Raw genomic sequence first — 23,556 nt, forward strand, 5'->3', positions numbered from 1 at the left:
GAAAGTTATTCCCTATCCATAGGATAGGGTATAAATTCCCGAATACTGGGGTTCCAACCACTGGGACTCCTCATTGATCCCTGGAACCGAGGTTCTGAAGTGCCCTGTGTGAATGTGTACTGCTACTCCATTTATTCTTATGGGGGTGACAAAGACCAGCCAAGCACATTGCTCACCTATATCTGTTGATACAATTAAGCATTAATAGAGTGCCAGTGCACATGATCGACCTGTGCTCTATTCACATGCTTCAGAGCCCCAGTTCTGTTAATTTTTGGGGACCCAGCAGTTGTGATGGTATACCCTTTTCCAAGGATAGGAGAAACCCTTCAAAGTTGAGAATACCCTTTTTAGTTTGTTGTGGGGTTCATTTGTGGAATAGATAATATTGTGAAATAAGTTATAAATCTACAAGATGGGAAAACGCCTTTAATAGACAATGAGGCGCACTCTTCAATTTTTGGAATTCCTGTACAAGTTGCTGGACAGAGATAGGCACGCGTGGCCACATCCACAAACCACTTCTCATCTATACGTCTAATTGTCCAACATGGGGCAACTCCAATAGATGAATAAACACACCCAGCAATTTTCAGATCTCTCATATAAATTGGGGTGGCACTCGAATTGGACAACTTTAACACTTTCCACACTGTTTTTTGACAGGTGGGGTTTGGTGATGTAGGTCATAAACCTGCAGCTACATTTTTTTAATTGACTTTTTTAAAAGTACAGAAAAAATTAACACAGCTAGTACAATGATGGATTCATGCAGGAATCCATGTAAAAAAATAACAAAAATGTCACAATCATGCAAGACACACGGTCATGGATAGACAACTCACTGCATGAGAATTGTTATGGTAGGAGCAAGTTCAGTAACTCAACTGGATAGCACAGGTATAGTCCACAGAACTGTAACGGATGTGCAAGGAGTCCAGAAAGAAAAATATATCAAGGAAGGTGATAAATGTGTGACTGCTGGGGCTGTGACCAAGCAGAAGAAAGAAATCAGAAATGTGATGCATCATCAACAAGTGGTAAACTGTGGGATTGCAACTGTGAAATCTTGAGAAACAGCATGTAATACCCGCCTTAAACATACAAAAGGACAAGCAATCAGTACCATAATTCCAGCAAAATTTTGCAGAGAAAATGAAAAATTGACTTCTAGGTTTTTCAATGAGGAGAAGAGGACCAAAGAAATAAGGAAGTTTCCTATTCTTAACAGAGCACGCGCCATGTAATTAAAAGAATGTTTACTAATGATAATAAACACATTCTGCTAGACGGGAAACAGACTGGGCTTTCCAGCTCTGGCAATTAGTCTGGTGCCTGATGAGAAATGTCTGATAACTATTTTGCAGGGGTGTGTGTTATATATGAGGCCTAGAATACATAATGCCAACTCTGAGTTAGGGGGAAGGATGAATCTTGTAAGGATCCGCACTCCACAAAATCAGATCCATCATTGATTATTACCTTGTTTCATATAAGAGAGCGTTGGGTAATCTCTGAACAAGAAAGGCTAAAGGTACCGTCACACTCAGCAACTTTCCAAGGACAAGGACTTTCCAACGATCACGGCCAGGTCATATCGCTGGTCGTGATCGTTGGAAAGTCCTTGTGTGGTCGCTGGAGAGCTGTCACACAGACAGCTCTCCAGCGACCAACGATGCTGAAGTCCCCGGGTAACCAGGGTAAACATCGATTTACTAAGCGCAGGGCCGCGCTTAGTAACCCGATGTTTACTCTGGTTACCATTGTAAATGTAAAAAAAAAACCCACTACATACTTACATTCCGGTGTCTGTCACGTCTCTGGCGTCCGCTTCCCTGCACTCCTCCTGCATCCTGTGTAAGCGCCGGCCGTAAAGCAGAGCGGTGACATCACCGCTGTGCTCAGCTTTACGGCCGGCCGGCGCTGACACAGGATGCAGAAGGAGTGCAGGGAAGCGGACGCCAGAGACGTGACAGACACCGGAATGTAAGTATGTAGTGTTTTTTTTTTTTTTACATTTACAATGGTAACCAGGGTAAATATCGGGTTACTAAGCGCGGTCCTGTGCTTAGTAACCCGATGTTTACCCTGGTTACAAGTGAAGACATCTCTGGATCGGCGTCACACACGCCGATTCAGCGATGTCAGCAGGTGATCCAGTGACGAAATAAGGTGCTGGCCTTCTAGCTCCGACCAGCGATGTCACAGCAGGATCCTGGTCGCTGCTGCATGTCAAACACAACGAGATCGTTATCCAGGACGCTGCAACGTCACGGATCGCTATCGTTATCATTGTTAAGTTGTTCAGTGTGAAGGTACCTTTATTCGACAGCTCACTTAACATTGGTAAATGGCTTCTGCAATCTCTTAAAGATAACGCGTCTCCAGGTCAAACGTGTCCATTGTTGGTCGTATTCCATCTTCACTGCTTCCCTGGTTTTCCAGGGCCTTTTTATTTGATGCTAATTTTTATGGTCTTTAAAAGGGGGCATGATTCACAGGTCACAAAGAATCTGTCACCAGGTTTTTGCCACCTAATCTGTGAGCAGCATAATGTAGAGACTAGTGTTGAGCGATACCGTCCGATACTTGAAAGTATCGGTATCGGATAGTATCGGCCGATACCCGAAAAGTATCGGATATCGCCGATACCGATACCCGATACCAATACAAGTCAATGGGACACCAAGTATCGGAAGGTATCCTGATGGTTCCCAGGGTCTGAAGGAGAGGAAACTCTCCTTCAGGCCCTGGGATCCATATTAATGTGTAAAATAAAGAATTAAAATAAAAAATATTGATATATTCACCTCTCCGGCGGCCCCTGGACATCACGCTGGTAACCGGCAGGCTTCTTTGTTTAAAATGAGCACGTTTAGGACCTGAGGAATGACGTCGCGGCTTCTGATTCATCGCGTGCCGCCCATGTGACCGCCACGCGACCAATCAGAAGTCGCGACGTCATTCCTCAGGTCCTAAATTCCTAGAATGAGGCGTTTAGTGCCTGAGAATGACGTCGCGGCTTCTGATTGGCCGCGTGGCGGTCACATGGGCGGCACGCGACCAATCAGAAGCCGCGACGTCATTTCTCAGGTCCTAAACGCGCTCATTTTAAACAAAGAAGCCTGCCGGTTACCAGCGTGATGTCCAGGGGCCGCCGGAGAGGTGAATATATCAATATTTTTTATTTTAATTCTTTATTTTACACCTCACTATGGATCCGATACCGATACCCGATACCACAAAAGTATCGGATCTCGGTATCGGAATTCCGATACCGCAAGTATCGGCCGATACCCGATACTTGCGGTATCGGAATGCTCAACACTAGTAGAGACCCTAATTCCAGCGAGTTGTCACTTACTGGGCTGCTAGCTGTAGTTTTAATAAAATGACTGTGCTATCAGGAGTATATTACTAGAGGACTAGTAAATCTGCTGCCATGTAGTCCTCCATTTTCATCAGCTCAGTATAGCCTCACCTCCACCACTGATTGACAGCTTTCTGCCTATGCACAGTATACACAGAAATACAGAAATCTGCTAATCAGAAGAGTTGGTGGCGTTATATAGAATTCAAAATTCAGAGAACTGTTACAGTAGCTTGTGAATGTTTTCACCCTCCTTCTATGCCTGATGAAGAGACCTGAGTAGTCTCGAAAGCTTGCAATTTGTTACCATCTTTTTAGTTAGCCATTAAAAGGTATCAACCACTGAGGACTCTCAATTCTAAATATTTTTCACCCTCCTTGGAATTTCTTGTGTTTTGCTACCTTACAACTTTGAATTTCACTGTTTTTTTGAGGGTTTGCATAACTTCAAGTAAAGAACATTCCTACAATTGTGAACATTTGGTTTTCTTCTTATTGTAAATCAAACAACAAATTGGACAAAGTTACTGAAAGTTTCAGTGTGCATAACTATTCATCCCCCTAAAATGAGTACTTTGTAGCACCTCCTTTTGCAGCATTTACAGCTGCAAGTTGCTTTGGATAAGTCTCTATGAGCTTTGCACATCTTGCTAGTGAGATTTTTGTCCATTCCTCTGGTGAACAGCAATCTTCAAGTCTGACCACAGATCCTCATTTGGATTAAGGTCTGGGCTTTCACTAGGTCACTCCAAAACATTTACATGCTTCCCCTTAAACCACTCAAGTGTTGCTTTAGCAGTATGCTTTGGGTCATTGTCTTGTTGGAAGGTGAACCTCTGTCCCAATATCAAATCACTGACAGACTGAAAGAGGTTTTACTCAAGAGTATCCCTGCATTTCGCATGATCCATCTTACCCTTGACTCGAACCATTTTCCCTATCCCTGCTGCCGAAAAAACATCCCCATGGTACGATGCTGCCACCACCATGTTTCACTGTAGGTACAGTGTTCTTGGGATGATGAGCTGTTGATTTGGCATCAGGCATAGTGTTTACCTCAGAGGCCAAAAATCTCAATTTTGGTCTCATCTGACCACAGCATCTTCCTCCATGCATTTGGGGAGTCTCCCACATGTCTTTTGACAAACTCAAAATGAGTCTTACTATTTTTGTGTGTAAGTAAAGGCCTTTTTCTGCCCAATCTTCCAATAAGGGCACCTCTATGGAGTGTATGGCTTTTTGTGGTCGTATGGACAGATACTCCAGTCTTTGCTTGGGAACTCCGCAGCTCCTTCAGGGTTACCTTTGGTTTCTGTGGTCCCTGTCTGCCTTCCTTGCCAGGGCTGAGAGTTTTGGTGGGCGGCCCACTTTTGGCTGGTTTCTTGTGATACTGTGTTCTTTCCATTTAATGATAATGGATTTGATGGTGCTCTGGGGGATCTTCAGAGATTGGGATATTTTTTTTTATAACGAAACCCTGGTTTGTAATTCTCAACAGCTTTGTCCCTGACTTGTTTTTTAGATCTCCTTGGTCTTCATGGTGTTTGGTTAGTGGTGCCTCTTGCTTTATGGTGTTGTAGCCTCTGTGGCATTTCAGAAAAGGTAATGTGTATATACTGACGGACCATGACGGACCATGTGACCCATAGATTGCACAGAGGTGGACTTCCTTTCAGTAATTATGTGACTTATGAAGGTAATTGCTTGCATCAGAAATTTTTAGGCGCTTCATCTTAAAAGGGGTGAATACATATGCACATGCCAATTTTTAGTTATATGATCCCATAGATTTAATTTTTATTTTTCTCACTTCACTTCCCCAACTTAGACTATTTAGTGCTGATGCATCACACACACATCGAATTACAAAAATATTTAAACACAGGTTGTAATGTAAGAAAATAGGCAAAAATCCAAGGGGGTGAATACTTTCTCAAGCCACTGTTGAATCTGCCAAGCATAAAACAGTGAATTTATCAAACATACAACAGACAGCTCAATAAGTGACACATCTCTGGAATCACTCCAGATGGGGTGCTGCACTCAGATGGGGTAGCAAAAACATTGTGATAAATTCCATTTAAAGGGATCCACGGGTATCAGGCTTCAGCTCTATGATCTTAGCCACATATATTTGGCTTAGGGGACCAAGTCACATGGGAAACTAGATGGACAGGTGGGTCTTCAGCGCCTTCTCCATGCCCGTTGCTGAGTGGACTGCAAAGTATGTCCTACGAGGAACGTTTAAAGGATCTGGGAATGTTATGATTACAAAAAAGAAGGCCAAGAGGAGACGTAATAGCTGTCTACAAATATCTGAAGGGCTGTCACAGTGTAGAGGGAGACAACCTTTTGTGACAAGAGAGCACAGTTTGGAGAGGGGATGGGGAGGTTAGGAGCTCCCCACATTAGCGACTTCAGTTCTCAGGTGGAGTCCATCAGGTGGGTGCCGTATCCGCTGGTGATTGCAGGCATAGTGGAAAAGAGGAGGAGGAGTTCATCGGCACAACCAGCCAGATAAATAAAGCCCACAACATTATCAAGTTCATCATCTTGAAGTATGTACCTGTCGTGAATCCAGATAACACCCTTCGCACCATCATTGAAGTAGGGTGAAAATGTGTGGCTAGGAAACATTGCTGTCTTGGTGATATACTGTCACCTAGTCTCCTCGGTAGCCCCAAACTATCAACATATTGGCTCTCCATTACAGATTTCTCCAAAATTTCCAACAAGACAGAAAACGCATCTTCCATTCATCTCAAGGCACACAATATGGAATCAATTCTTTCATAAACTGTGAATCCAGCCATGTAGTTTATTGCATTCAGTGTAATAGTTGCAATCTTTGTTACATAGGATATACTATGAGCAAATTAAAGAAAAGAATAGCAGAACACAATTCCAACATTAACAACAATAATACAGGCTATTCAGGTAAAACATTTTACCACCACACACAAGGTGACATTTCTCAACTGTCCTTTTTTGGCATTGAAAGGTTGATCGTCCAATACGAGGGGGCAACTGGCAGAAGCAGCTGGCATTACGTGAGGATTATTGGATATTACAATTAGTTACCAAGTTTCCTCAAACTTTAGAAATCACTTATTTTATATATATTGAATCTAATGGTTTATTTGTCTTCGTAGTTTTTTGTTTGTATATTTTTGCTTTTTTCAATTTTAGACTTATCTATCTAAGTTGTGGTTGGATTTCACTTTCAATTTGATGCAATTTTATTTCACCAGACAGGCGCAGCTGACTATCGCTAATTACCATAATTGATTTAATTGTCATATCAAGGCTGTTATACACAGCTCTGGCAAAAATTAAGAGATCACTGCAAAATGTTCAGTTTGTCTGATTTTTCTCTTTATAGGTATATTTTTGAGTAAAATGTAAATTGTTCTTTTAGACAACATGTCTCCGAATCTCCAAGCAATACATTTTGTATTTTTTTTCTGAAAAGGAGAAATGGTCCAAATTAAAAAAAAGAAACAGCGCTTTTAGACGTCAAATAATGCAAAGAAAACAAGTTCATAATCATTTAGAAGCAGCAATACTAATGTTTTAACTCGGGAAGAGTTCAGAAATCAATATTTTGTGGAATAACCATGATTTTTAATCACAGCTTTCATGCTTCTTGGCATGCTTTCCACCACTGCTTCTGGCACAAAAATGTAAGCAGTTCTTTGTTTGATGGCTGGTGACTCTCAATCATCCTCTTGGTTACATTCCAGAGGTTTTCAATGGGGTTCAGGTCTGGAGATTTGGCTGCCCATGACAGGGTTTTGATGTGGTGGTCTCTTAATTTTTGCCGAAGCTGTATAGTAGCATTCAAATTTACCTCTTATATCCTATGAGAAAGGGTGTCTTGTACATCAGAAACGTGTCAGCTTTCGAGGTCTTATTTTTAACACTTTTTAATTTTACCAAATGAAAGATTCCATTTTATTATCTGGCTGGTTGTGCCAATGAAATCCTCCTTCTCTTTTCTTTTCCAATCTTTTGTGACAAGGTATCAAGATGGTGTCACGATAACCTTTGCTACAGCTGTATGTATTGCAAAGTGATAAACCCACCCTGAATGTAGGTAGGTAAACCACAAAACCACATGCCAAAGCCTCTCCAGCACTAGCCTGACAAAGAGAAGTTCATCTTAGGAACCATTGTAAAATTCTTTCTGCTGATACGTCATTTTACATGACAGGTCCTACTCCTGCAGTCCCAACTGTCAATGACGCTGGGGATTCAAAATATAAGACAGAAGCGGATTAATGCTGCTTCTGTCCTCTCCTTTGTCATCTATATAGCGATCAATGAACAATGTGTAGTGAATAGGAGCATTTTCAATGGTGGTGGTTCTGTTGGACCCAGCAATCAACATGATTGCCCGGTGTCTGCCCAGCATAGCAGAGCTTCTGAGCTGAGCCTTGGCAGAACAAGATCTACTCTGCCAGTATAGAAGATCTGACAAAGTAGCTTTTAAATTTGATGGGTGGTAGTGATGATCGAGAATGCTCGAATAAAATGTCATTCAAGCATGCTCGTGTGTAAATTGAGTATCTTCAGTGTGCTCGAATACTATGTTCCAGTCCCCCGCGGCTGCATGTCTCGCGGCTGTTCAACAGGTGTGACATATGCAGGGATTACCTAACAAACAGGCAATCCCTGCATGTGTTGTAGATGTCGAGATATGAAGCCGCGGGGACTCGAACATAGTATTCGAGCACGCCGAAGACAGCCTAACAACACACGAGTATGCTCGAATAACACCCTAACCGAGCACGTTCGCTCTTTACTAAAGGGTGGTCACAAGCTTTATCATATATTTATACTTAGCTGTAATATGAAGAGGCAATGGGGAATTATTTCATTTCAATACCTTGACCATACCTAGTCACCATCATCTTTATTGACTGATCCATAGTCTTTCCGTTAGCACATTGCTACAGAAAATACGCATGACATGTAATGAAGTCATTGACAAACCTCAAAGCACATGTGATTTTCGAGTCATACATTTATGTACTGGAAGGATATTTGTCATTTTAGTTCTTCCTATTTGCAGACACATTACTTTATTTACCAGTTAAAATGAATGATGTGCAAAATTGCGTGGGAAGTAATTACAGTGAATTGAAACAGCAGCTACTTTTTACCCAGACAAACAATAAAAATTAGTTTCAAATAAATCTGTTGCATCTCCCCGCTTATTAATGACTCCAGCCACTTGCCAGTGTGAGACGAAATTAGAATTTAAGCTCTCAGGGGAAATAAGACTGCTAAGAATAAGATATAAGCTGTGCTTACGCTGTGCTTGTTTTTATGTGCAATGACATCTTTCTAGCGTCACAGACAATATAATTTAACAATGAACTTGCGACACTTTGCCATCAGCATTAGTTTTACATAAATCTATTATTTTTCTTCTTCTTCTTGGTTTTCTAATGCTTAAAGTAGTTGTTTATTTACTATGGTAATTGTAATGAAGCAATTATTTTTTTATGCTTAGTGTCCTAGACAAACCGTTTCCCGCATCCCTTAACACCACCAACTCCAGGATTTATGTCGGAAGTAGAAGGCGGCGTAAAGGTTTTTTTTCTGTAAGTGTTAAGCTGCAAAGCAAAATCTTCTGTAACCATAAACTACCACAAAACATAAGGCTGAGTATATTACTAAAGCTCATGGAACTCCCAAGTTATTATTATTATTAGCATTAAAAGTAGGGGATATATTTTCCTTATAATCACTGGCGGACACAGACAGAAGAGGGCCCCTGTGCATGAACATTATATGGGCCCTTTAAAGTACAGTAGCTCTTCATAATGCACAATTCCGCCTGATTTGGAGGTGAAAATGGGCCCTCTTACCTCTTGGGCCCCTGTGCGACTGAATAGGTTGGACCAATAATATGTCCATCACCGCTTATAATAAATTTTTCAGTTACCGTTGGACCTTTGCTTGAAAAGTAACATGGTGCATGCAGTCCCCCATTGGTTGATTAATAATTCTTTAATGGACACCACATTATTATAGGGAACCTATTGGCACAGAAACAGCTATTTTCCTTCAAATAAAGGGTTAATCTGAAGGTACAGATCTACATAATTATCTTATTGAAAGTGCGATAATGGGGAGAAATCAAACTTACTTCCTCTCAGTAGCCGCCGGCTTTCACTCATGGGGATGGGCTCTTTGATTGACCGCCAGCTCTGAAGTGCATCTGTGCAGAGGAAGCCATCAATCACCGGGAGGAAATAAAAATGTTTTCTCCCTGGTAGCTGCACTTTCAGTGAGGTGGTTGGACAGCCTTGCAACACTGTTATCCTACATCTTCAGGGAACTAGCTTTTTCCAAGGTGACAGGTTCCCTTTTAAACCTGCCGAAGAACTTCTTTGTACAGAGGGAAGTAATTCATATCAGTCAATCAGCGGTTGGCACAAGAAGATGGAACTTTCTACAAAAGTACCATTTCTGCAAAAAGACCTGAGATGTGTCTATATAGGCAAATGAATTACTGGGTTCAGCAGTGATTTATGCATGACATGAGAATCTGAATATGTGTACTCTAATATGGTACGTCAATAAGATTGGGGTTTCGTGCCTTGCTCTAATTCCTAAATTGTCAGCCTACACTTGCTACCCAGTCAGATCCATTTAGTGCAGAAGACATAATAGACAAAGGAATTGTGTAACCTTGGTCCAAATGTATCAGATTGTTTCCTTAGACCATTATATCCAGTAGGCCCCAACCACTCTCATCTCATTTTGGCCCATTTTGCTAATCATTGGGAATATATATGGTTGCGGAGAGGTAGCAGATGCCTGGCGCCTGAGGGAGCCCAAATTTCCTTCTGTCATAAGAGAAAACATCAGTGTTACCAATGGGACTTGGTAGGTGTGGACAAATTTTGCATTAGTGCTCAAGAATAATTCCTTTTATCAGGGTAATTATACTGTAAGCAACATGCAGCCGGGTAACACCTATGGCCCAAATTATAATTATTTTTATTAAAATGTTAATGCTTCACCTGCTGTTTGTACTGCTACCAGTAGACTTCCATAATCTGTTTTTGAAACAACATACAGCATTTTACATATGTTTCCAGACGATAATTGGAAGCCAAGATTAATTCAAGAGAAAAAGATTGAGACGAATTGAATACATCAGAGGGATGTCTAATATGTGAATAGTGGTTATGTCCCTGATAAGTACACCGTTATTACAGCTATTTTCTACTAGTAGCAGACATCCTGTATGTTTATAGCACTTAGGAGAAATGCATCTCTCTTTATACACTTGTTTCAGGCCTGGTATTGGAATGACAGCAAGTTAAGAGTCATGTTGAAGGTTTTCTTTTTATAGTGGACAGCTACATGTAATTTATATGTACAGTTTGAGTTTGTGCTTAAATATAAGGTAGTTGGGAATTTCCTTCTGAGGACTTCTTAGAATGTGAATTCTTTAGGGAGGTAAAATGTAATTCCAGAACATCTTAATATCTTTGGAATCAGGTGAATCTAAAAAGAGGGCAAAGTTTAAATGGAGCGTAAAGCAAGCAGCACTCTATGAGAATTCTGCAGCCATATTTTCTGTTTCTATCAATGCGACTTTCTAGAATTTTCTAAGTAAAGATGTAACAAAGTGGCATCTTAGAAGTTTCTTGGCTGTTTTGTATATTCCAGGGCTTATTAAGGCAACTAGTTCTTCTGCCGGGATCTGATGCAACATCTTCTATATGTCCTAATGCCAGACCAAGGCTTGCGGAGCTGTCCATCCCCGAGGTGCTGAAAGAGCTACCAGTCAGGACTGAAGGAAACGATATTCGACTGATATACCCATATGGTTGGTAGCTGTGTAACCATTGGAACAGCAGCGCAAAAGTATTGTGGCAATAATCCAATATTCTTTTATCTCTTCATATTTACATAAAATTATTATTATGGCTCCTGGCTAACACATTATTAAAATTAAAAAAAAAAAAAAGAAATTCAGGCGATAGGATTAAGTAAATTGCATTTGTGTATTTGCTTCAGCAAATTGGGCATTAAAATAATAAAGACTGCTGTATTTACCAACCACAGAAATCTTCATGTGCAAAAGCACAAGCTGAATATCTAACAGCTATAGATATTAATTTATGTCCATCAATACACTGTTTGTATTACTATTCTTTATTTATCTAATGTTTACATGGCCATATTTTGGGAAAATGGAATAACTATATTTCTAAAAGAGAAAAAAAAATATTGAACAGCAAAATGATATCACTCTGTAATAAATACAGCCAGGGCTGGTTTTAGACAAAGTGGGGCCCTGGGCAAAAGATTAAAGTGGGGCCCCAAATGCTAACATATTGCACCATCACACAGAAACATTTTGGTTGTATTACATGCTCTGTGTTCAGGCCCTTAAACAAGCGTGAGGATCACTAATATTTAAGTTGTTTCCCGGCCTCTTTACACAGACTGAGGAAGAATGATGAGCACAGAACAATCACTAGTAGATCAATCTGTCCACATACATTATCATGTTACCAGCAGTAAATGTGCAGTATTTATACACCAATATGGAGGGCACCATGGATCAAAGTCAAATATAGAATCGGGATCGATCCCACAGCGTGCAAAAAGTCATTAAAAAAGCACAAACAGAGAGAAAGAACATGCTGACAAGGAGATCGCCGGAATTGTAAACTATGAAAACTTTATTAGAGTGTGCACACAGACCAACATTGCTATAAAAACATTTTAAAACACTTAAACAAATCTTGGATTGACATAAGCCCCCCGACAAAAAGGACAAAAAATAAGGCTCGTTCCAACAATATATACAGAACTAGTATATGTGACCCAAATAGCTGTCAAAAACAAACACAATTGCTGATCCTAGCACCTGGTAGGGCAAATTGATGCTCAATCCACTGTATCAAAGGGCTAGCGAAAAATACGTAAAAATCACCAAAAATACCCAAAGAAAGTAAATATCATTTGGAAGGTTCAGCTGTAGCATACCTAAAATAATAATGATGATAGTTAAAGTGCATAATGCAACAAAGGTGTGCTATATAGCATAATCTGCAAAGGATATGGGAACTCAAGCACATATTAAGGCAGTACAGATGCTAATCATTGGACACGACCAACCCAGGCACAGGTACAGAGGAAAAGGATATATATACATTACGGTGAGCGGCAGGTAAGCTGCAGGAAAATGTGAGCAGTCATATTGGAAGTCACAGGAGCCAGGATAAGGTCCAGAACAAGGGGAGGGCCGTAGCCCAACGCGTATCACCACTTGCGGTGGCTTCGTTCGGTGGCATTTTCCTCACATTTTCCTGCAGCTTACCTGCCGCTCACTGTAATGTATGTATATATCCTTTTCCTCTGTACCTGTGCCTGGGTTGGTCGTGTTCAATGATTAGCATCTGTACTGCCTTAATATGTGCTTGAATTACCCATATCCTTTGCAGATTATACTATATAGCACACCTTTGCTGCATTATGCACTTTAACTATCATCATTATTATTTTAGGTATGCTACAGCTGAACCTTACAAATTATATTTACTTTCTTTGGGTATTTTTGGTGATTTTTACGTATTTTTCACTAGCCCTTTGATACAGTGGATTGAGCATCAATTTGCCCTACCAGGTGCTAGGATCAGCAATTGTGTTTGTATTTGACAGCTATTTGGGTCACATATACTAGTTCTGTATATATTGTTGGAACGAGCCTTATTCTTTGTCCTTTTTGTCGGGGGGCTTATGTCAATCCGAGATTTGTTTAAGTTTTTTTTAAATGTTTTTGTAGCAATGGTGGTCTGTGTGCACACTCTAATAAAGTTTTCATGGTTTACAATTCCGGTGATCTCCTTATCAGCATGTTCTTTCTCTCTGTTTGGGCTTATTCAGTAAATGTGCAGGTTACACCGTGCGAAGTGCTGCTGAGAACAATGATTTCTGTTCCAGCATAAACAATCCAATCACCCTATGAATAGGCAACATTTTGCTCATTTAGTATAATGCACCCAAAAGTCTTCCACATGGTATAATGTTCTCTATAGTCCTCCATATAGTATAATACACTTCCGATAGTCCTCAATATAATATAATGCATCCCATAGCTCTCATTAGAGTATAATGTACCGCATAGACCTACAAGCAGTATAATGCAGACCCTATAGTCCTCCATATAGTATAATACACTCTCCATAGTCCTCAGTATAGTATAATGCATCCCATAGTCCTCCATATGGTATAATGCACCCCATTGTCCTCCATAGAGTATAATACACACCCCATAGTCATCAATATAGTATAATGCATCCCATAGTCCTCCATATAGTATATTGCACCCCTATAGTCCTCCACATAGTATAATTCAACCCATAGTCATTCATATAGTATAATGCATTCCCCATAGTCCTCCATACAGCATAATGCATTCCCCATAGTCCTCCATATAGTATAATGCACCCCCACAGTCCTCCACTTAGTATAATGCACCCCATGGTAGTTCATATAGTATAATGCATTCCCCACAGTCATCCATACAGCATAATGCATTCCCCATAGTCCTCCATAGAGTACATCGCTTTTCCCATAGTCCTCCATACAGTATAATGCAGCCCCCATATAGTATAATGCACTCCCAAAAGTCCTTGATAGAGTATAATGCATCCCCCATATAGTAAACATAATATAATGCACTCCCCATAGTCCTTGATAAGGTATAATGACTAGAGTATAATGCAGCCTCCATAAAGTGTAAAACAGCCTCCAGAGTAAAATGCATCCTCCATAGAGTATAAAGCAGCCCTGTAGAGTATAATGCAGCCCTATAGAGTATAATGCAGCCCTAATATAGTATAAAACAGCCCCCATATAGTATAATGTAGCCCCCATAGAGTATAATGTAGCCTCAGCCACTGGCTAGGGGTCCTTGGGGGAGTGGGAGCCCTAGTCAACTGCCTAGTTTGCCTGCCCCTAACGCCGGTTCTCAATACAACCTTGCCCACACTATCTCATTAAAGGATTGTTCGACCTTTGGGTACAAGTCTGCAGTCATTCTAGTGTCTGGAACTTTTAATATTCATAAAACATGCACTGCGCACTGCAAGGATTCTCAGACTTATACCCTAAGGCTGGATAACCCCTTTAGTTCATATAAATATTTAGAATGTTTTTATACCAAGACCTAACTACAAAGGGGTTGTATTCAGTCTGTAACTTTGTAGATACATAGGTCTGCATAGGAGCTGTATACATAAAATGGATAAGATATTTCTAACCAAGATTTGCAAGTTGTTTACCATAATTATTTAGATGCATTGGAGCTACAGAAACTGTCATGAACTGTTTTTGCACCAACCAAATTATTATTTTTAGTTTGATGAACCTGAATGTAAAGTATTTGACTTACTATATGTTTAAAATATGTTTTATAGCTCAACATATTCAAGTAGATTTTCAATAGTAGATAATATATTTAGTTTTAATTTAAAAAATGTAAAAGCGCAGGTTTGAGTGTTCTTTATGGGACTATTGGAGGAAAATGAACTATTTTATAGAGCAGGATGAACTCATTGTTATGTGTGCTGTTAGCATGTTTTATTACATAGTTGTGAAAAGTTACATGATTTAAATGGTTCTTCTGGTATTTCTAGAAGCTGATATGAAGGTGACGTTGGGTCCAAAGCCCCCATGTTCAAATAGGGAAATATCCCAATTCTGGATGGATACGTCTCTCAATGGTCTTTTCCTCTGTAATGGCATTGAGTGGATACCTGTACTTGAAAGTAAGAAAGCTGTTATAAATGAATATGGTGCATAGATGACTATTACTGTTGCTCTCATACATTGTAAACTGTGGGAATGAGGTATAAGCTCTCCTAAGTCTGTATTTGACATCTAGCTACTACTGAAGTACATTTTTTCGCTATGGCTTTTTTTCTTTAATTCAATATAAAGGTTAATGAGAGCCGTTGACTCAAAATTGAGGACATGTCAAAAAAAGACCTTTACCAAGTGTTTCATGTTCAACTAGACACATGATGTAATAGTGGCTGCACAGCAGAATAAAATGTTTTATTTATTTATTTACTTCCAATTTTGTCTCTCCATTGTGGAGATATTAGTAATCAAAGTATTTGGCACCTAATGAGTTAACTTTTTTGAAATCCAAATAGGTGTCATCAGACAGTTGTCACTGGGGGTATGTACTTCATCTCCCTCTATGAGTTGACGAATCATAAGCAGGCAGCAATACAACAGAAAAAGAACACGCCCCACAATAGCATAGGTTTCTCAGTGCTTGAGATGTAAGGATACGGCTTTGATCTCCTGATCCTGCATGAGTAGCAAGTGCTGAGAGATTAGAAAACAGATGGCTCACACCTTTTAGGTAAGGTCACATAACAAACCATTCTATCAGCTCTTCTCCTCTCCTAGCACTGTCAGCTCTGTCTTTCTGACCCCTCCTTCCACATTACGTGTTGGGGGATGGGTCACCCTTATGACTGTTGTGCTCAAAACAACTTTTGAGAACAACATATACAAGTGTGATTACTGACACAGCTTCGGACAGGCGATGTGAGAGAAGGGGCTGTACAGCAAAGCTGATAGTCGTATGAGAGGAGGAGAGCTGATATAAGGGTTTGGAATATGACACTGGTAAACTCAGTTGTGCTGCCCCTCCTCCCTCAGGGATGTTATTTGAAAGAATTTTGATCCATCTGTCCTCTAATCTCCCAGCACTTTATAATAATGCAGGAGGTTAGACCAGGAGATCAGATGTGTATCATTACATCTCACACACTGAGAAACCTAAGTTATGGTGTTTTTCTGTTGTGTTATTACCTGCTTATGACTTGTCAACATATACATGGAGAACAAGTACACAACTGCAATTAAAACTGTTTAACTCATAGCAATAGCAATAGCAAAATAGTGTGGCATTTTTTTAAATACCGTAATTATATTTTATTCATTCATGCTCTTTCACCCATATGTATGAATGAAAAACCCTTCATTGTTGGCTTTTCCTGTTTCTCATTTGTGAAATCTCTAGGGTATTCACAGAATACAGACTATTGTTGATGACATCGGAGGGTATACTAGTTGGTTGGGAATCTTTTTCCCTGGTTTCTCTGCAGCCCTACCCACTTGCTATAAGGATCTCCTGCTAATGGATACAGGAATTCTAATAGTAACACAATAAGAGGGAATTATTCGCTATTCTGTTCCATTATATCATTATGTGGCCATACACTACAGCTTCACTGATGTTTGCTGTTAAGGATGTTATGAAGCCTCTAGAAATACATAACACCTCTGAATACGTCTGAACACTTTGATTGTTAGCCTTTACCTTCTCTCCATTGTTCGGGATGGTCATTGTTACATTCTGCCGCAGCGGTGATAGGGAGAAATAACTATTTGATGCACTGCAGGCATCAAATCTTAATGAAAATCACATTATAGTAACATAGTAACATAGTTAGTAAGGCCGAAAAAAGACATTTGTCCATCCAGTTCAGCCTATATTCCATCATAATAAATACCCAGATCTACGTCCTTCTACAGAACCTAATAATTGTATGATACAATATTGTTCTGCTCCAGGAAGACATCCAGGCCTCTCTTGAACCCCTCGACTGAGTTCGTCATCACCACCTCCTCAGGCAAGCAATTCCAGATTCTCACTGCCCTAACAGTAAAGAATCCTCTTCTATGTTGGTGGAAAAACCTTCTCTCCTCCAGACGCAAAGAATGCCCCCTTGTGCCCGTCACCTTCCTTGGTATAAACAGATCCTCAGCGAGATATTTGTATTGTCCCCTTATATACTTATACATGGTTATTAGATCGCCCCTCAGTCGTCTTTTTTCTAGACTAAATAATCCTAATTTCGCTAATCTATCTGGGTATTGTAGTTCTCCCATCCCCTTTATTAATTTTGTTGCCCTCCTTTGTACTCTCTCTAGTTCCATTATATCCTTCCTGAGCACCGGTGCCCAAAACTGGACACAGTACTCCATGTGCGGTCTAACTAGGGATTTGTACAGAGGCAGTATAATGCTCTCATCATGTGTATCCAGACCTCTTTTAATGCACCCCATGATCCTGTTTGCCTTGGCAGCTGCTGCCTGGCACTGGCTGCTCCAGGTAAGTTTATCATTAACTAGGATCCCCAAGTCCTTCTCCCTGTCAGATTTACCCAGTGGTTTCCCGTTCAGTGTGTAATGGTGATATTGATTCCCTCTTCCCATGTGTATAACCTTACATTTATCATTGTTAAACCTCATCTGCCACCTTTCAGCCCAAGTTTCCAACTTATCCAGATCCATCTGTAGCAGAATACTATCTTCTCTTGTATTAACTGCTTTACATAGTTTTGTATCATCTGCAAATATCGATATTTTACTGTGTAAACCTTCTACCAGATCATTAATGAATATGTTGAAGAGAACAGGTCCCAATACTGACCCCTGCGGTACCCCACTGGTCACAGCGACCCAGTTAGAGACTATACCATTTATAACCACCCTCTGCTTTCTATCACTAAGCCAGTTACTAACCCATTTACACACATTTTCCCCCAGACCAAGCATTCTCATTTTGTGTACCAACCTCTTGTGCGGCACGGTATCAAACGCTTTGGAAAAATCGAGATATACCACGTCCAATGACTCACCGTGGTCCAGCCTATAGCTTACCTCTTCATAAAAACTGATTAGATTGGTTTGACAGGAGCGATTTCTCATAAACCCATGCTGATATGGAGTTAAACAGTTATTCTCATTGAGATAATCCAGAATAACATCCCTCAGAAACCCTTCAAATATTTTACCAACAATAGAGGTTAGACTTACTGGCCTATAATTTCCAGGTTCACTTTTAGAGCCCTTTTTGAATATTGGCACCACATTTGCTATGCGCCAGTCCTGCGGAACAGACCCTGTCGCTATAGAGTCACTAAAAATAAGAAATAATGGTTTATCTATTACATTACTTAGTTCTCTTAGTACTCGTGGGTGTATGCCATCCGGACCCGGAGATTTATCTATTTTAATCTTATTTAGCCGGTTTCGCACCTCTTCTTGGGTTAGATTGGTGACCCTTAATATAGGGTTTTCATTGTTTCTTGGGATTTCACCTAGCATTTCATTTTCCACCGTGAATACCGTGGAGAAGAAGGTGTTTAATATGTTAGCTTTTATTATATTCAGTCGTCTTCTTGCTATGGTGGAATGAAGAAATTAAAGCATTTCTTTGAGACTTGCTAAACCGCTGAAATTAATCCGACTTTAGAACATTCGGTGGTAAATAATATTTTTTATAATGTGGAAGAGGGAAAAAGAGATAACAGCTTCTATCTGTGGAGCCAACCAAGCAGTCTGATGTGTACAAGTGGAATAATTTAGTTTTGATAGTGAGTAGGCCATAGAAATGGGTGACATTCACACTCAAAAGGAATGTACTAAAGTTGTCTTTCTGATAGGATTCGTTTTGTTCTTTTTTTGTAGTCTATTCATGGCCTCCAAGCCACGGTACACCAATGAAATAGCTTATAAATCAATTGCCCAATTACTTTTAAGTCTTTAAAAATGTAGGGACTATGTAAAAAAGGTTTTACTTTATAAAAGGTTATTGATACTTTTGCAAATCCCATTAAATTAAAACTGAATTTAATTTTGCATGATCTGTTATACATGTGTAAGGAGGTCGACGAGATCATGGGTACCTGCATGCCGGGACCGGAACTAGAGAAGCTGCATCCACTGTTCCCGGGGGGAAGCCTGTGTCAGGCGGACCTCCCCCTGTTGCCTGGGAGAAGCTCTAGAGAGGAGGGGCTTCCTGCTGTCAGAGGGGGGGCGGAAGAGAAGAGATAAAAAGCGCGCAAAGGAAGGCAGTCTAGCGCCGAGGCAGAGTGAGCGGTGTGCTCCGCTTCCCAGCCCGACACAGAGTACCGGCGCTGTGACAGGGTGGGCTGCAGTTGATCAGAAGGGCAGAGACTGCTGAGCTGAGGGAAGCAGTGTACCCAGCAGTAGTACAGAGCACAGCCATGCAGAGCAGAGCCGTGCGCATGGAGCAGACCATAGCTGGGTGTAGCAGCAGCCAAAGAGATGAGTGCTCCATCCAGGGAGCACCTACGCCACACAGACCAGCGACCGCCGTCACCTGCCACCGTCAGTGGGGACAAGAGGAAAGGAGACGTACAGTGCATGCCCAGTGACCACCATAAAGTCAGGTGCCAGACGCTCCAGGAAAGTGAGTACTGTACGTGTGCTGCTTGAAAGGAGACCGAGAGCTTGACCTTCAGCTACCTCTTACTGTGTTAGTTAATAGCGGCCCAGACACGCGTGACCTGACTTCACCAGGGGTTATAGTTTTAGAGCTTCTGGTCCATATACTTACACACGCCGCAGAGCAGAGCTACGTGCCAGCGGTTCCCCACACTGGACTCAGTACCATGCTAGACACCTTTAAGTACAGGAAATCTACCCAGTCCCAGAGACTGTGTTGAGATGTCACGCGTTGCTGTTGTCGGTGCCACCGTTGGATTACCACCTGCTACAGACTTTTAAGCATAATACCCAAGCCCATAATCCCAAAAGGGGATTAGGCAGACACTTCATATATAGCTAGAACATAACTGACCCGTAGCAATAAAATCTATGGTCAATAGAAGTGCTACAATTATAAAATCAATATAAATCTTTATTGAAGGTATAAAAATACACAGTACATACAACCACAAACTGGTATAGAATAAGGTGCCTACAACAAACTACATATACATGGGGTCAACTGGAGCTTAAGTACACAGGTAATAATTATTGCACATGGAGTAAGGAGTCTTAGCCAAAGAGGCCCTTCAAAACAACAGGTTTAGCAATTACTGCTATGTGGACAGGCAATAACAGAAATTGAAAATTCAACCAAGGCATGCTGTGAATAGGTACATATAGTTCCATGTAATCCCTACAAACTCTAATGAGTCCAACATGCCACCCACATTGCTGAATCCACATCTGGAACTTACTAAGAGTGCATCAATAGTGGATGTAACAAAGTAAATTCGCCAGTGCCCTGCGCCTAATACATATTACCTGTGTCACCACTGCTTCCTGAAAAGTGCTCTGCCCAGTGGCACGCTGACCCTGATAGACCCGACGCGAGTTTCACGTGTGCTGCTTCTTCCTGGGGGTGTGTCTGTACGGTGAGCATCATGCATTAAATACATCCGTCTATCCACTAAGATTAGAGGGGTGGAGACAAGGGACATACGTCATTTGTAACCACCCATTCACGAGAAGACCATTCAGTGCCTAGAGACCGGAACTGCCTGGACCGCAAAAAGTGCAGAACTGTGCGGCAACATGAAGTCATCGCACTTATGCGAAAAAAGGACATTATCGCTATTTATATCCCCAGCCGAGGGCAACAAATCTCCCTACATTGCCAAACGGGCAAAATAAGTATCCATTACAGTTAGAGGGGCGGGTGAATGATACATCCGTCATCACGTAACCACCCTTTCCAAGGAAAGCCTCCCAGTGTATGGGAACTAAAGGTGCCTTGATAGTACCGCTGAAACAATGCAGCCCGGCACAACTTGATCCCAGCGTACATATATGAAACACAGCCGCTGCACACAAATTCAGGAACAGCAAATGATCCCACATGTCCCACATTGAGCAGATTAAAAATAAGAATAATAGGTCTGTTAAACCCTCTGATTTCACTAAATGGAGTTTTATAACTACCTTTAACCAATCACATGGGGTCGTACGAAACCTTTTGAAAAAATATTGGTTCATCTTGAAAGGGGATCCAGTTTTATCAACACATATTCCTGCGCAACCTAGAACCATCTTCAGAAAAAATCGCACCCTTTGTAACATCGTTGCTCCCAGCAACGTAACTCGTGAGTGTGCATCCACATCTACTTGCCGGACACACCATAATCCGGGTTGCTTTGCTTGCTTGGCAGCTAAGTGTTTATGTTGTGGTTCCATCAGTAATGGAGCGAAAGAATTTCGGTCATACACTACGGGCATCAGTTTTAATATTAACTGTCATGTAAATTGCCGCTCTAGTTATGTAGTTTATCTGATCGAATGTGGTTGTGGGCTGCAATATGTCGGGCGGACGATACAGGCTATGCATGCAAGGATGAATAAACACCGTCAGAACATCCGGAATGGGTATTTAATGCATAGTCTGTCAAAACACTTCCTCGCAGTACATAATAGGAATCTAAGTTCACTAAAGCTTACCATCATAGGTCAGATACCAAAGGATATGCCTGACCGCTTTACCAATTTAGTAAGAAGAGAAAGTTATTGGATTTTTAAACTCGGCACACTGGCACCTGAGGGGTTAAATCTCATCATTGAAAAGGTCACATAATGGCTGCATTTTTGCCCTGTTCTTTTATTATTTTTATGCATTTTATTGGTTTTATTTTAGTTGATTTTATATTATTATGCTGTATCCGGTTTTTTAATCTTTTTTGATACATATGTTTTTAAACTGCGTTTGCGACTTGTATCTTAATTAATCATGTGATCCCACCTAATCATGTGTTCTGAACAATTGCTCCTTAAATCTCATTGGTTGGTGCTCCTTTATATTCTCACTCTGGCCCACTCTCTGTATACTGCTACCTGATGAAGATGGAGCTGTTCCGTTGAAACGCGTTGTGGATTTCAATAAACAAAGAAACTTTTAATCCTTTCATCTGTGTCCTGTGCGCTTCCATGTGACCGGTAGAGTTGAGCGACCTTGACCTTTTTAGAGTCGAGCCGGGTTTCGCGAAACCCGACTATCTCAAAAGTCGGGTCGAGTGAAATCGGCCGATTATGACGTAAAGTCGGGATCGACCGAAACACGAAACCCAATGCAAGTCAATGGGGCAGCATAGTCGGCAGTGAGTGGGGGCCAGGAAAACACCTAGAGTGCCCATTTTAATGTCAAAACCATCCATTCTTCTTAATGAAGCTTGTCAAGCGTAATTTACCTTATAATAATTGGAAGGCATTTGAAATTGGGGGTCATTTGGCTAAAGTTGTGGTGGGTAGGGCTGGTTCAAGTAATTAGTGGGCCCAGGAAATCTGGACCACGTCACGGCAGTGGAGCAGGGAGAGGTAAGTATTTCAACTTTGCAAGTGCTGTGAACCTGAGCAAGCAGGGGGGGCCCACTCGTTGGCATTGGCACTGGCACAGGGCCCCTCAAAGTACAGCGGTGTGTTTGCACGGCGGGGGCGCCTCCCACCGGCAGCAACACTTTTGCGTACCATGAGAGGCCCTGTGCCAGTGACGTCGCCAACTAGTATTCCTCCCCCCACCTGATGAAGGAACCTGCACTTTCATCTGCACCTTCCTGTTTGTCCCCGTGTAAGGTGGTATGGTATGCGGGAAGGGGGACCTGACTTTCAGCAGGGTCACAATCTTGCAGTGTAGCGTGCACGGGAAATGTTGCGTTATGGGTCAATGTACCAGCAGACTCATCTATCACTGGCTGGGCAATGGGCAGGATGAGGAGGAAACACAGATATAGGCCCAAAGAATAAAGTGGGGTAAATGCAGTTCAAAATTGGTAACACAGGACTAATCAGGGGGCATTGCAGTGGAGGACAACTGGAATGAGAGGCTGACACAGAGAGTAGGCCCAAATCAGTAAGTAGTCGAAATGCAGTTCAAAATTGGCAACAGTAGTAAACAGGCGGCACAGCTTTGTTCAGTGGAGGAGAACAGCAAGGAGTGGCAGACACCGATAGTAGGCCCCAACCCAACTAGTAGGCCAAATGCAGTCTAACATTAACAACTACTTAACGAGCGCCTGAAAACGGAATTTCAGGACAGGAAACCAGGAGAACAGCAAGGAGCGGCAGACACCGATAGTAGGCCCCAAACCAACTAGTACGCCAAATGCAGTTGTTCCGTTTAACCACAATTTAATGAGAGCCTGAAGATAGAAGTTCAGGAAAGGCAACCTGGAGAACACCTTGGAGTGGAACACACCATCTCTCTACACCCCATACCCAATTTGTAGGTCTAATGCAGCGTAGTTTCCAACAACTACTAAACGAGAGCATGATGATCGAAGCATTGGCGAGGAAACCTGGGGAACACCTTGGAGTGGAACACACCATCTCTCTACACCCCATAC

At 41.4% G+C, this 23,556-nt stretch overlaps 1 protein-coding gene across 1 annotated transcript in view; it reads left to right on the plus strand.

Annotated features, from left to right (window-relative positions):
- TSPEAR (thrombospondin type laminin G domain and EAR repeats) overlaps nucleotides 1–23,556 on the plus strand; it is a 204,640-nt gene that overhangs the window by 96,112 nt on the left and 84,972 nt on the right. The window contains exons 4-6 of the mRNA XM_069733527.1: nucleotides 8,889–8,979; nucleotides 11,063–11,222; nucleotides 15,046–15,177. Coding sequence (XP_069589628.1) covers nucleotides 8,889–8,979; nucleotides 11,063–11,222; nucleotides 15,046–15,177 — 383 coding nt within the window. The remainder of the gene's footprint in view (nucleotides 1–8,888; nucleotides 8,980–11,062; nucleotides 11,223–15,045; nucleotides 15,178–23,556) is intronic.

The sequence above is a fragment of the Ranitomeya imitator genome, chromosome 7 (genome assembly GCF_032444005.1).
Source record: "Ranitomeya imitator isolate aRanImi1 chromosome 7, aRanImi1.pri, whole genome shotgun sequence".
In the NCBI taxonomy this organism is placed as follows: domain Eukaryota; kingdom Metazoa; phylum Chordata; class Amphibia; order Anura; family Dendrobatidae; genus Ranitomeya; species Ranitomeya imitator.